The 13,877-nt window shown below is 36.9% G+C and overlaps 11 protein-coding genes across 11 annotated transcripts; 7 read left to right on the plus strand and 4 right to left on the minus strand.

Annotated features, from left to right (window-relative positions):
- Positions 1-527: 527 nt before the first annotated feature.
- On the plus strand, positions 528-1,174 carry EIN_056870 (hypothetical protein; the record flags this gene model as incomplete). The annotated part of the gene is made up of 2 exons (XM_004260025.1): positions 528-977; positions 1,055-1,174. 2 exons carry the CDS (start codon positions 528-530, stop codon positions 1,172-1,174), a joined length of 570 nt encoding a protein of 189 aa, XP_004260073.1.
- A 207-nt stretch (positions 1,175-1,381) lies between these two features.
- Positions 1,382-1,849, minus strand: EIN_056880 (40S ribosomal protein S19, putative; the record flags this gene model as incomplete). The annotated part of the gene is made up of 1 exon (XM_004260026.1): positions 1,382-1,849. The coding sequence occupies one exon, from the start codon at positions 1,847-1,849 to the stop codon at positions 1,382-1,384; it is 468 nt and encodes a 155-aa protein (XP_004260074.1).
- Positions 1,850-2,196: 347 nt separating this feature from the next.
- On the plus strand, positions 2,197-2,616 carry EIN_056890 (40S ribosomal protein S24-1, putative; the record flags this gene model as incomplete). Its single annotated transcript, XM_004260027.1, has 1 exon — positions 2,197-2,616. The coding sequence occupies one exon, from the start codon at positions 2,197-2,199 to the stop codon at positions 2,614-2,616; it is 420 nt and encodes a 139-aa protein (XP_004260075.1).
- A 162-nt stretch (positions 2,617-2,778) lies between these two features.
- EIN_056900 (hypothetical protein) lies at positions 2,779-3,120 on the plus strand (the record flags this gene model as incomplete). Its single annotated transcript, XM_004260028.1, has 1 exon — positions 2,779-3,120. One exon carries the CDS (start codon positions 2,779-2,781, stop codon positions 3,118-3,120), a length of 342 nt encoding a protein of 113 aa, XP_004260076.1.
- A 147-nt stretch (positions 3,121-3,267) lies between these two features.
- On the plus strand, positions 3,268-4,464 carry EIN_056910 (U4/U6 small nuclear ribonucleoprotein Prp3, putative; the record flags this gene model as incomplete). Its single annotated transcript, XM_004260029.1, has 1 exon — positions 3,268-4,464. One exon carries the CDS (start codon positions 3,268-3,270, stop codon positions 4,462-4,464), a length of 1,197 nt encoding a protein of 398 aa, XP_004260077.1.
- A 160-nt stretch (positions 4,465-4,624) lies between these two features.
- EIN_056920 (programmed cell death protein, putative) lies at positions 4,625-5,082 on the plus strand (the record flags this gene model as incomplete). Its single annotated transcript, XM_004260030.1, has 3 exons — positions 4,625-4,668; positions 4,752-4,816; positions 4,871-5,082. 3 exons carry the CDS (start codon positions 4,625-4,627, stop codon positions 5,080-5,082), a joined length of 321 nt encoding a protein of 106 aa, XP_004260078.1.
- A 243-nt stretch (positions 5,083-5,325) lies between these two features.
- On the plus strand, positions 5,326-6,476 carry EIN_056930 (transcription initiation factor TFIID subunit, putative; the record flags this gene model as incomplete). The annotated part of the gene is made up of 2 exons (XM_004260031.1): positions 5,326-6,209; positions 6,260-6,476. 2 exons carry the CDS (start codon positions 5,326-5,328, stop codon positions 6,474-6,476), a joined length of 1,101 nt encoding a protein of 366 aa, XP_004260079.1.
- A 181-nt stretch (positions 6,477-6,657) lies between these two features.
- EIN_056940 (hypothetical protein) lies at positions 6,658-7,365 on the minus strand (the record flags this gene model as incomplete). The annotated part of the gene is made up of 1 exon (XM_004260032.1): positions 6,658-7,365. The coding sequence occupies one exon, from the start codon at positions 7,363-7,365 to the stop codon at positions 6,658-6,660; it is 708 nt and encodes a 235-aa protein (XP_004260080.1).
- A 602-nt stretch (positions 7,366-7,967) lies between these two features.
- Positions 7,968-8,399, minus strand: EIN_056950 (hypothetical protein; the record flags this gene model as incomplete). The annotated part of the gene is made up of 1 exon (XM_004260033.1): positions 7,968-8,399. The coding sequence occupies one exon, from the start codon at positions 8,397-8,399 to the stop codon at positions 7,968-7,970; it is 432 nt and encodes a 143-aa protein (XP_004260081.1).
- A 262-nt stretch (positions 8,400-8,661) lies between these two features.
- Positions 8,662-10,395, plus strand: EIN_056960 (hypothetical protein; the record flags this gene model as incomplete). Its single annotated transcript, XM_004260034.1, has 1 exon — positions 8,662-10,395. One exon carries the CDS (start codon positions 8,662-8,664, stop codon positions 10,393-10,395), a length of 1,734 nt encoding a protein of 577 aa, XP_004260082.1.
- Positions 10,396-11,021: 626 nt separating this feature from the next.
- Positions 11,022-13,778, minus strand: EIN_056970 (lymphoid-specific helicase, putative; the record flags this gene model as incomplete). Its single annotated transcript, XM_004260035.1, has 1 exon — positions 11,022-13,778. The coding sequence occupies one exon, from the start codon at positions 13,776-13,778 to the stop codon at positions 11,022-11,024; it is 2,757 nt and encodes a 918-aa protein (XP_004260083.1).
- Between the last annotated feature and the right edge of the window lie 99 nt (positions 13,779-13,877).

A 13,877-nucleotide genomic window follows, 5' to 3' on the forward strand; every position in this document is an offset into this window, starting at 1 on the left:
TTATATTATATATATTATATAATAAATTATTCTATAACAAATGGATAGAATTCTTTTATAGTATTTAATATAATATAAAATAATTAAAAGACTAAGAAAGTGATGAAAAAAAGTTTTAGATTTCAATTGACTGATTTCTTGATTAAGAAGAAATGATTAACACTAAGATTCATTAAGTCATGCAAAACTTTATGGAAGAAGTCTTACTGGAAACTAAAGTGTCAAATATGCTACTTCAAAGACAAGAAGTCATTGAAAGGCAACACAACACTCTCGAGCAATTAACTCAATATGTCGATGAAATCCTCAACGTGCAAAAACCCGAGAATATACCCATTAAATCAACTAATTTAAAACCAGAAGAATAACTATTGTTTTATTAATTGAACTAGTATTTGACATTCTATACTACTGAAATTCAAAAAACGCAATTCGTTCATATTTAAAGAATAAGTTATATGAATGATGTGAACTGAAATAAAAATATGGTGACTTGAACAAAACGTGCATCTAAGAAAATATTCATAATGAAGAACACAAAGAAACCAACAAAGAACTTTTCTGACACTTTTGATTCACACCGCAAAATGTTGAGCACACTAATTACTATTCTTCAAAAACAAGGGAAGTTGAACCAGCAACTAATTGACACCCAACAAGAAACCAAAGACAAGGACACAATTTCTTCCATTGAAAAGAACGAGAACGACAACAAAGAAGCATTCGAAAAAATCAAGTCGGACGTTTCAAAGGGAGAGACAGACGTGTTTTATGTCGGCCCATTTCAAAAGGCTAATATGCTTAAAATTAAAGGAGAAATTAGTGATTACTTCTCTCGGACTCGTGGATTTTTCAGTGTCGCTGACATCGATGTGATGGACAATTCGTACATCATGTTTGGCTCAGTCAACAGTGGTATATACAAAAAGAGGAAGGGGATCGTTACAAAGAGCGGTGTACAACTCTTGCAGACTTTGGTTTGTTTTCTTATTTCAAAATGGCATTTTTACTATAAAGTTATAGTTCAATGACAAGCTTTGAAATTCACAGAAAGGACCAACTAAAAATATTCGGAGAGTGTCAGAGCGCGTTTGAAAAGGCAGACGGGACGAAACACGTTTTTTACTCTGATCCAATTGCGTACTTCTATTCACAAAGAACTGCACTGAAGTGATTGTTTTACCATATTGGTGTTTATTACTATAAATTATAGTTTTATTTTCTATAAAAAAAAGAGAGAAAGAAAATAATTTAACGAGGAATTGACCCTTATGGAAAATAATAAACAATTATATATAAATTATTATAAAACTATACTACTGTCTACAAAAAACCTAAATGAAGAAAACAACGCTAACGAAAGAGCCACAAAACGGATTAATTAATTCAACGGCATGAGGATCATTGGAGTCACTTTAGCCTCGTGCTCTTTGTAGACTTGGTAGGCGATCTTGTCGATGTCTTTTCTTCCTTCCTTGGTAGCAGCTCTTCCCTTGGCAATCTTTTCGATGATGCCCATCTTGGTGAGTTGGTTGAGGATGTATCTGTTGACCTTTTGAGAGCCGTTTGTACGCTTGGTTGGGGTCAAATGTCCACCCTTCTGTCCTCCATAAATTCTGCAGATGTCGGTGATTCCAAGTCCCTGGTTCAAGTAGACCTGTCTGGCGATGGCAGCAGCTCTGATGTACATCCAGTCTGGGTTCAATGGGGCAAGTTCCTTGGTGACGCCGGTCTTGACCAAATCGACCCACTCTGGGATTTCCAATTTGCCTCCCTTCTTCAAGTGATCAGCATATGCCTTGATGAACTCGTGTGCCTCGACGTCTTTGATTGAGCTGAAGTGATGCATCGTCAACTGGTAGGGTTCTTTTGGAGTTCCTATGGCTGGTGTTATGGTTTTTTCTAAGTTATCTTAACCATACACTTTTAGTATGTTTTTTTCTATCAACTTTCCCTATTATCTATTTCTTTATTCTCACAAATATCTCATCTAATCAATTAACAATCTTGGGATTGATTAAATGAGATAAATGATAAAATAACCCGCATCAATAATAATTTTTGACCACAAAAATGTTATTCAAATGTTATTAAAAGTGTGAATAGTAAAATGATAATAAAAGAAAGAATAAAAAAGCTAGAAAGCAAAGAGAAACCTGAGTATAAAGTAGGGTAAGACTGAACTTGATTGTCACCATGGCGCAGAAAGCAGAGGTCACCATAAGAACCAGGAATTTGCTGGTTAACCCGCTTTTGAACAGAAAGCAGGTTATTGTCGATGTCTATCACCCCGGAGTTGTTCAGCCAAAGTCCCAACAAATCAGAGAGATGGTTGCTAAGGTTTTCAAAGTCAAGGACCCACAAACTATCGTTTTGTCCGGCTTCATGTCCAAGTTCGGAGGAGGAAAAACGACCGGATTCGCGATGATCTATGACACTTTGACCTCGATGAAGAGATACTCAGCGAAGTACGTCCTCATTAAGGCTGGCATGGAAAAGAAGACCAAGGCTCCAAGAAAGCAAAGAAAGGAGATTAAGAAGAAGTGGAGAATGTGCCACTCCCTCAAGGACTATAAGCGCAAGGAGATGAAGAAGGCTTCTCGTAAGAAAAAATAAACCTCGATTTGTTCTGTTTTTTCTCTTACCAAATGTTCTTTTTCCTTAAAAACTTGTCTTAAATATTCCAAAATGAGTTGTGATGTGATTCTGAGATTTTTTTATTTTTCTTTTTTTGAATTATGAGATTTGGGTACCCGAATCTCATAATTCATTCATAAAATGAAACAAGCAGTTATACAAGACCGACTGATCTCTTCAACATCAGAAACAATCGAAAAAACATCAAAAAAGTTTTGTGATATGACCTCCGTTGTTGCGGATGAGCAGGCAAAGTTGTGGCAAATAGTGGACAAAGCAAATCGCGTGCAAATACAACAAAACTTCTATTTGAAAAGTGTCATCTCTGACGAAAATCAGTCGTTGATTAATTGCCAACACAAAATGGAGGACGTTGTGACCGATATGGCAAAGTATAAAACAATCACATCGTTTACTACTATGTCATACTCACTCAACGATCTGTTCACTTTTATTAACACCACAATACCTAAACAACAATAATTTTTTTTCATTATATACTCTTTTGAGAAAATTAATAGTGGTTTTTTAATATTCATGTCATAATATATTTGAGTAAAATAATCTTAGGTAATTTAGATATAAATAAGTGGTTTTTTATTCCAAATAAAAAAATACTGATAATAACATATGGCCGACAAATCAGCACGAATTGCAGAACTCAAAGCGCGACTTGCAAAACGCAAAGTCCTTTCGGAAACAATTACAACAAAAATAGAGAAAGAAGCAGAAAAAAAAGTAACGAAACCGAATGAGGCCCTCAAGGCATTTTTATCTGGAGGTGGCGCAATCAAACCGATAAAACGGAAGGCGGCTTTGGACTTTGACATTAAGTCCTTGGCTGAGAAGGAAGAGGAGTTAAAAGCCGCTCGAATTAAACGACAATTAATTTTCAAAGGTGTTTTGAAGGGCGACGAGACGAGTCAAATTGAGGGTATCGCACCGTTTACTGGTGATATTGAGTGGTGGGACGCGCCTTTTATATCCGACAAAACGTCAACACCTCACACATCATATCCCGAGATTGACAATAGTGAGATTGAGAAAGTGTTGGAAGGAAAAGATTCAAAAGTTTTGGCGGCTCAGATTAATCGGAGCGTTGAGCATCCTGCCACGTCGCAGATTGTCACATCTGGAGACATCCAAGTGAAGACAATTTTGACGAAGCAGGAGATGAAGAAAATGAGAAAGCTGAGAAGAGAAGAAGAACATGAAAAGGAACGCGATGAGATTCTGATGGGACTGAGACAGGCTCCACCAGATAAATTGAAGTTCTCGAATATGGCGAAGATATTCCCAGAAGAGATAGTGACGAACCCATCGGAGGTCGAGAGAAGAGTAAAAGAGGCGATGGACCAACGAAGAGAGAAACACGAGAAGGATAACAACGACCGAAAATTAACAAAGAGCGAGAGGAAGAAGAAAGAATGGGAGAAGATGATGAAAGAGCGAGAAGAGGGACTTTTGTTGAACGTTTTTAAAGTCGACAAAACTGATGGGCAGAAGTTCACAAAACTTTGGCAAGTAGCGAAGGAATTGTGTGTGACGGGCTTCGCATTTATGTTTAACGAAAAGTTGCTAATAGTGGCGGAGGGGTCCAAAAAGTCGATTGTGAAATATGAAGGATTTTGCACCAAAAGAATGAAATGGGTTGTAGAAGATGAGGACCAAGGGTCCAAGTACTGCAATAAAATATGGGAGGGCAAAAGCGACAAGTCGTTATTCACCAGATTTGCTTGTGAAAAGTGTGAGAAAGAGGAGAGCGTTTTAGACATTTTGAGGTTGAAAGGACTCGAGTTTTTGTGGAAATTGATGAAGTGCGATTGATTTATTGGGTAGTTTTAGTACTTATTAAATGTACCATACTTTAACTATAATGATATTAATACATATAATAAAGTGATATGATAATTGGGAACGAAAAAAACATAAATTTGACAAATGATTGAAGAAATAAAAAGATCTTGACCATCTTAGAAACCCCAAAATGAACAGAGCGCAGATGCAACAATACAAAGAACAACAAATGAGGTTTGTGATATATTTACACAAGCACATTTTGCACTTTCAAAATTTCCAAATTTGCAACAAATAAAACAAGAATTAATATGAAGAGAACAAGAAGAAAAGAGGCAACAAATCCTCGAGGCTTGTTTGGACTCAGGTGCTAAAGAAAGACGTTTGTCTTATCCTACTTATTTACTATTTTCATACTCAAATAACTAAAAACAAGTTTCGAGTGTGAGGTTAGTGAAACCAGAGAAAGCAAGACAAGTTGAGGACATGATTATGATGATGGCGCAACAAGGACAAATGACAGGACAAATTAATGAAGGTGGTCTTATCTCACTTCTCGACCAAGTACAACAAAAGACCGAAACAAAGATCACTATGAAACACAAAGGAGACGATGAACTTGACGATATTAAATTCGATGATCTCTAAACAATTGTTTCTTCGACTCAGTTACTATTTATAGTTTATTTATAATTAATAAGAATAGTTTTGGTTTGTAGAATTATAAATTATAGCTTTAAATTAGAATAGTTTTACATCATTTTTTATTATGGTTTAATTATAGTGAACAAACAATATTTATTTAATCTTGTTAGTTTGGAGGAAAGAAAGAACATTTAAAGGGAAAAAATAAGGAAGAAAAACCAAAAAGTGAGAAACTTTAAAAGAAAAATGATTGGGGTGGATAATATAATACAGAAACCGTCCGAATATACGTACTTTAAATATAGTCACTACACACAGGACCGCATCAACGAAGATGAATCCGTTCGAATTGTTGTTGACGAGGACAATTTACCTACAACGTGTTTTTACACATTTTTCAATTCACAGAACTTGGTGAACTGCGTGGATTGGTGTGACGACGGACACATCATTTCTGTCGGGTGTTCGGACTCGTCCATTCGATTATTCAATATGAAAAACACAAAAGTGATCAACGGAATGAACCCAACAGAGAAGTTAATCGGCCACAGCGCACCAGTGTTTTGTACAAGCATTTCCCCAGACTTCAAGTGGATTGTGTCAGGGTCGGAAGATTCATCCGTGCGGTTGTGGTCAGTCGATTATCCGTCGTGCATCATGGCGTTTTCGGAACACGACGGACCAATTTGGGACGTACAATACTGCCCATTGGAATACTATATGATCTCATCTTCATACGATAAAACAGCGAGATTGTGGACGTCAAAACAGTGTAAAAGTGTTAGAATATTTGGGGGTGATGGTGGTCACACTGAGGATGTCAACTGCTCAATATTTACACCCGACGCTTTGATGGTGATCACTGGGTCTTCTGATAAAACGGTGAAAATCTGGGATGTGGGAAAGGGAAGAAAATTGGCAGACTTGAGCGGGCATGATGCACCAGTCACCACATTAGCAATAAGTTCTAGTGGAAGGTATTTAGCGTCTGCAGATCAGAAAGGTTCTGTTTTCATCTGGGATATCAAATACGGAGAACCAGCAAAGAAAATAAAAATGCTCAAAACGTCTGACTCTGCGATCACGTCAATGTGCTTTTCCAATTCAGTATCAAAGGAGAGGGAAGACGAGTTTGTGTTCTTTTAATTCAAATACATTCGTTCAATTAAATAACAAACAGCATTGTTCTCGTGACGTGTTGTAACGAGAATTACATCAGTGTCTGGAATGTCCAACAAGCTCTCCACGAGACTGAGAGTAAGCACAAGCTCTCAATGAATAGTGCTGAGAATTATTTGCTGAAACAGTATAACACAAAAGACACACCCGTCATGTCCGTCAAGTTTACACGAAGAAACTTGCTTCAAGGTGCTGGGATATACAGCCCACTCGCTTGATTTGATTGTTCGTTTATTCTTCTAATTATTTCTTTTGGAACTCTCGAATTTACAACAGATTTCATTTCTTTATAATAATAATAGTTCTGATAGTTTATAAAATCATGAAAACAATAAACAAGTGACGAACATTGACAAATAAATTAGAAGTGAATTTCTATTGTTCTCTTATAGTTTTTTATTAGAACGGGAGATTAAAGGAATAATTCTGTTGTTGTAAAAGTTCTGGCTGGACTTGTGTTTGCAATTGCGTGTTGTTTTGTTGTTGGCTGTTTGGTGTGTTTGTTAAAATTGAGTTGAGTTGGATGAGTGAAGGTGAAAGGTACAAATCAAGTTTGATGGCCTGTTGAAAGATCTCCATATAAATTCCTTCCATGAAGTCAAAAGTCTCGTGTGAGAGTGAGTTGAGGGAGTAATGATTTGCGCCATCGAACATTATAATCAAATCCAATTTCTTTGCTAAAGGAGTTGTGGTGTTTACAGTGATTGCTTTTGATGATTTTACTTCTGACGTGATGATGAACTGGTGGGACTGGATTGTTTCTATAAGGGAGTTGATAGTCCTGTTTTTGATGTACTGTGTTATACGTCTTTCACCATCTTTTTTCTCGGTACCAATTTTCAGTTCCAAAGCTTCATTTCTCAATTGCTCATAAGAAAAAACGACATTTCCAAAGTAATCGTAGCACTTGTCTATATGAAGAAAAGGAAGAGTCTTTCTTATAATGAATTTCTTTGGTTTTACAAAGAGAAAAGAAAAGCCTAAGTAATTTAAGACAGAGATGTAAACCATCTCTCGAATAGTCTCATTCACAACCGAATTGTACTTTCGCTCTTTCAAACGTGCAGGATCAGTTGATTTTGTACCATTGCTACTGTTGCTATCCATGTGATGTATTGATGTGTTTTATCTCGATTGAAAATTCTTTAATAGTTTCAAAATCTTTGCAAATGTTATAAAAGAAGCAGAAGAAATCGTTTTGTATTTTTTTATAAATGAAAACTTCAATGAAAAGATCAATTTGATTGGTTGTTTCGCAAAAAAATATTTTTTGTAAAAATTGTTCTTTTGAAAACTTCAACGCGATTTTTGAAGTTTCCATTTTTGCAAATTTCATGCGACCCAAAAAAACAGTTTTTATTTAGGTTGTTTTTTAATGATTTTATTAGAATTTGTAATTTAAGATAAATATAACAAAACACATTTCAATCATTTTTTATCACCAACAATTTTTTTAAAAACAATCAAAAGTATTAGTGGTTTATTTGTTATATTATAATTATAATTTAACTAAAATGAAAACTTCATTGAAAAAGAAGAATTAAATTTTTTTTGACTATTTTTTATATTATAAAATAGAAGTATAATTAATTATTATTATGTTAATGATTTAATTATTACCCTTTCAATTATTTATTTTGGTTTTTTAAACCATTAAAAACCTATTATTAAACCATACAACAACACAAATATACTATAATTTATAATTACTATTTTAAATATTTTTCAACAAGCGTTGCTACTATCTTGGAGTCGGATTGAACTGGCTGTTTAATATCTTTGAGTTCTTTACGATATTTTTTTAAAACTACGTTGCTTTGTTTGATTAAATCTTGAATTTCGTTGTACGACGTTACGACCTTTTCTTCTTTCAAATTTTCTACGGCTGTTTTTAAGGCGTTATATTTTCTGTCCTCAGCAATGACCGATGGAGATGTCTCGTCTATTAAAACACCATTTTCAATGCAAAGTTTTAAGACGTCGAAGGAGAGATTCATATTTGAATTTGATTGAAGTCTAAACAGTACATTAGTTTTGTCCGTGTCGTTGTTGATAAGTGGTGAATATCTCTCTTCTATTTTTTTTTTCAAGTATTCTATTTCGATTTCGTGTGGTTTAGTTTGTAGTTGTGTTTTACTCATACTTCACAGATTATACTTTTTGAGTTATTAATTTTACTATTCTATGATATAATAATTATATATTATATATATTATAATTTTTGAGTTATATCTTTTATAATTACATTATTGTATCTAATATAATTAGTATTAATTGTATATTTATAATATAATATATCTACAATTATAAGTATACTATATCTATACGAATAATATCAATATCTCATTTAAACAATTGTAATAGCATTGTATGAACTCCCTATAGTGAACTCAAAAAGGAATCATGGAGATGTTCCACAAGCTTGGCGAGTTTTTAAAGCCTAAAGTCCAGACCACATTAGTCGAATCACTTCGTATCCAACTTGAATTGTTTTTCCATCGAGTTGAAGAAAAGAATGAGAATGGTTATGTCACGATCACATATTCTCAAGTCCCCTTTTTGAACTCGATTGCTGCGCCCGAGAAAATCGACCCGACACTTTCAATTATGTTTTCTCAAATCACTTCATTAATAATAGTCCCCGACAATATTCAAAAGGATGAAACGGATATGTTACATACAAATGAAGACCTCAAAGTCACTGACGGCGTTGAACTCTGCGCGCCCCAACAAATCGAATTGAAATTTTTAGAAAAGACGCCTATTGTGCATTTGGAAGTCCGAACACAAAACATGTGGAAAATCCCAACTCCTGTGCAGAAGACTTTACAAACCCTTTCCATTGAGAATTTGACAGACTCGGAGGTCGACCGCTTTTTTAAGGAGTTCAAGTGGTCCGCGACAAATTTCGAGAACTTAGAATTATTGCGCGTGAGCTGTTGTAATTTGCGAAAGATTCCAGAAGACGTCTTCACTGCGGTGAAATTTCCAAAACTCAAAATTCTGGACTTATCTCGCAATTCGATTGGAGTGTTAGAAAATATCCGAGAGCGTCCGATGGACTATTTAGATGTGTCTGACAATCTGATTGAATTTGTTGATGTTCAATTTGTGGGGTCTGTCTCACGTTTGAACATCGATTTGAATGAGTTAACTGCGCTCGATGGGATCAGGAACTTTTTAAATCTTCAAATTCTGAGTTGTCGGAGCAATCACATAGAAAGTTATCAAAACTTAAAACAAGCCTTTAAACGACTTTACTGTCTTAAAGTCATTCATTTAGAAGGAAATCCAATTGCAGAAGACGATTATTTTCTTTCCAGAATGATCGAATACGTCCCCGCTGTGAATTTTGGTATCGAGTGCCATGTGAATGGACTCTTATTAGACAAAGACCCCCATAAGTTCGTCAACACAAAGCCTACAATCTCTCGACAACAACAACGCGAGTTAAGTCCAGTAATCGAGCGACGGAAGTTAGTTGTGTCGATGATCGATGATGTCGCTTTGAGTCAAATAATAGAAGAGAAGGTCGATGATTTTCGAAAGAATTGGTGGGACATGACCGAAGAGGAATATGTCAACAAGAGAGAACTCCTTAAAACAATTGCGGAGAAGGTCAATAAAGCGATCTTTGAAACTGAGTACTCCCCACTCCCAGATCTACAAATCTTCCCTTACTCGACTTTCCAAGATGACTGCGGAAGTAATTTGGTCCAATCCGCTATGTGTCGAAAGCAAAAAAGAAGTTTTGTGGTCGTTGGAGGTGTCAAGGAGAGCGGCGTCGATGTCGTCGTTTCTGTTCCCGTAGTATCGACTATCGGCGCAAATAAAGTCGTCGCAAAAGTCATCGAAATCGCAAAGGAACTGGAAAATGATGAAGAGAACTTGAAATTCGATCGAAATTTGTTCGGAACGGATATCGATCTCATGAAACTCATCGAACTCAACCAAAAACGAAAAGATGACGAAAAGAAGAAAAACGAGATTGAAGCGGACGGAACAAATGAAAAAAGTAGTTCTCTGTCAAAATCTCATTCTTCAGAAGAGAAAGATAGGCAAATCGACACACTCCAAAATGAAAAAATCGAAAAAGTCGAAGTTCAAACGTCGCAACTAAACGATGCAACAAACTAATTGAGTACATTTATATTTAGAACTAATAGTAGTTATATAATATTTCTCTAGTAAAATTAACTTCTAAGAATAACAGGCGATCCGAAATAAATTAAACACTCGGAGAGACGTACATCTTCAATTGATCGTCATCATCGTCGTCTTCCTCTTCAACATCCTCCTCTTCTTCTTCGTCTTCTTCTATATCGTCCAACTCATCGTCATCATCTTCGAATTCAAACTCATCATTTTCGTCGTCGTCCTCCAAATCAAAATCGTCATCATCATACTCAACATCGTCTTCCTCAAGATCGTACTCTCCAAAGTCTTCCTCTATTTCAAAATCGTCGTCTCCATATGAGAAGGTGATCACTGCAAAGAGCAATAAGAGTTTAAACATTATATTTTCAAGTTCTTTTTTTTCTCTGTCATTTTCTGTTTTTTGAGTTTTGGATTAATTCTATTAATATACAAATAATGTATTAATAATAATAATAATATTATTATTATTAAATTATTAAATTAAATCTTGTTCTTTCATAAAAAAATCTCAATCAAAAAATCAAAGAAATAACAACATGAGATTACAAATGTCGGAAACAATCATCAAATAACCTGTTTGTACACTAAAATATTTTGAGAAGTCTTTACTCGTCCTCACTCATTTGTTCAGCTTTTTCCTCTTCCTTCTCTTCACTTTCATCGTCTCCGGGCATTTTCTCTTCCACAACTACATCTTCCCCGTCGTCCTTCAGCTGTTCGTCCTCTTTGCTGAAGAGGAAGTTGATAGTCTCATGTTTCAAAGCCAAGAACACATCGTCTTCCATCTTACTCTTCCCATTAAAATGTTTCCATTCCTTCCTTAACACTTCCATCTTCCCGTCGCTCTTCTTCCAGTCAATATTCTTCCTCGACCCTGCTCCACACGTACATCCCAGCAAGTCGTGTGTTTCGCAAATGGTGTCTTTGAATTGGCACAGTTCTTTCAGTTCTTTGTCATCAAATGTACTCTCCTCGTTCTCTTCTCCTCCTTCCACCACCTTTCCAGCCAACTCCAATTTCTTGATTTGGCGTTGGTACATCTTCTCTTCTACAGTTCCCGAACTCAACGTTCTATAGATGTGACACTTCTTCTTTTGGCCATCTCTCCACACTCGACCCATAGCCTGTTCATCATTCGCCGGGTTCCAGTCAGGATCAAACATGACAAGATTCGCTCCACCAATCAAGTTGAGTCCACACCCTCCAGCCTTACTCGACAACAAAAAGATGAACTCGTCAAGACTCGGGTCATTAAACCGCGTGACCATTTGTGTTCGTTTCTGCGCAGGGACACTCCCATCTAATTGTATGAAGGGGTACCCACACTTTTTGCAGTAATGTGCAATGAAGTTGAGCGTTTCGGTGTAATTTGACACAATGACTATTTTCTCTTTGTGTCTTCTCAAGTACTCAAGCAGCTCCGCTAGAAACGCAGTTTTCCCAGACAAATTCATGTCATACAGCGCTTCCCCTTTCGGCAAAATACCACTCAAAACTTCCGGGAATGTCTTCACAAAGTCTTGGATGAGCCACGGGTGGTTCGACACCTTTTTGAGAGCAGTAAGAATTTGGAACTGACAACTCCCCTCGACCGTCTCTCCTTTCTTTCTTCCCCGTTTCGCTTTCCCCTTCTTCTCTTCAGAAAGGTCTGGTGTTGTGCTTTTCTCTCGTTTCGGCTTTTTCTCTTTCGGTTGCAGTGCTCGCTTCTTCTTCGCCTCGTCGCGTGTTGTGTTATAGTAATCAATCAATCTTTGATATATCATCTTCTGTAATGGAGTCAACGCACAGAAGACAACGTGTTGGACTTTAGGCGGCAAATACTTCTGATTGACTTTCGATGTTCTTCTTAAGATGAAGAGTTTCGTGAGTCGTGTCAATTCCTTCGACCTCTCGTTCCCCGTCTTTTTCTGTTCTGGGGTACAATCGGCTTGTCTACTAATTAAGATAGGCTCTTCAAAGATCCTTCTAAATGTCGAGATTTCGCTTAACACATTCGGATTGACAAAAGAGACCATAGCGTAGAACTCACCCAACTCGTTCTGAATTGGTGTTCCCGATAAGATGACCCTTCGTCGGGTTGGGACTCGACTCACAGCTTGTGAACTTTTAATGTCAGCATTCTTCAATCGATGACCTTCATCACACACAATCATTCCCCAGTCTTTAATTAATTCGATTTTGTCAATATGAATGCGAAGCTGGTCGTAACTAATGACTAAGACTTCAGCATATCCATATTCCATATCACTCATCGCTTGGTCCGCTTTCTTTCCACTCGACGCAATAGCAACGACACGGGGCGCCTTATCTCCAAGCCACTTCTTGAACTCATTCTCCCAATTCCCAACCAAACTGGACGGCGCAACAACCATCACCTTCTTGCATGTTGGCTCCCCGTTAATTCCTTGTTTGAGTAACGTGAACATGAGTGAAACGGCTTGAATAGTCTTCCCAAGCCCCATTCCATCAGCCAAAATACACCCATTCCCTCGAAATCCCGTTTTAAGCCCCATAACACAATCAAACATGAACTTGACACCCGCCTTTTGATGTGGTCGTAATTTAAGCCCAAGAATCGGATCAACAACTATCGCTACTTCCCCTCGACTTGTAGCAGATGGTTCATAGAGGACAACGGCTCCAGGGGCACGTGGGTCGAACAATGGGTCGGTTCTTTTTCTCACGACGACTCGATCCTTATAAGGGATGACAAAGCCCTTTTGGTGTCTGGACAAGACGACCCTTCCGGTGAATATCACCTTCTTCTTCTCTGCGGCCTTTTTGACGATTTTCTCGCATTCTTCCTCTGTTGGTGGTTTTTCGAGGAAAATTGATCCGTTTTGGAATTTTTCATTCGCAAATTGGATGAGGATTTTGATCTCTTTATTCGAAAAGGATATGATCTTCCCCGTGTCGATGATGATCTCTTTCTTTTTAATAAACACTTTCTGTGTCTTCTCCGTCGTCTTCTCGTTCTTTTCTTTATCAAAGACTTCCAACTCTTCTTCATCTCCTCGTGTGATATCAGTACTCCCACACCCTTTCCCTCCCGCATCCATTAACCACAGTTTTTCAAACCCAACTTGAATGATTCCATTCTTCGCTTCTTTCCCTTTATTCTGGAAGATACACCAATAGTAGATGACTTCTCCTTCCTTCAACACTGTATTATGTGCGTTATCTCCTATTTCCTCTTCCATCGACATCTTATTTTTCGCTGGAGTCCCTTCATCCACCGCTTCAGTCTTCCCTTCCATCAAGTCTTCTATCTTCTTCAGTCCAGATTTGATACTCATACTAATGACTTCTTCGCTTATTCCTCTTTTCGCTAGGAGTACTGAGGGTGCCTTACTCCTTCTCATCTCTACTTTATTTCAGTTTCTTTTTCCCTTAAATACTTATTAAATACTCAATTACTTATTACTTATTTATTGAACTATTCTTCTATCCCTCAATTTTTC

This window comes from Entamoeba invadens (assembly GCF_000330505.1).
Source record: "Entamoeba invadens IP1 unplaced genomic scaffold scaff_1105074726711, whole genome shotgun sequence".
Lineage (NCBI taxonomy): Eukaryota > Evosea > Mastigamoebida > Endamoebidae > Entamoeba > Entamoeba invadens.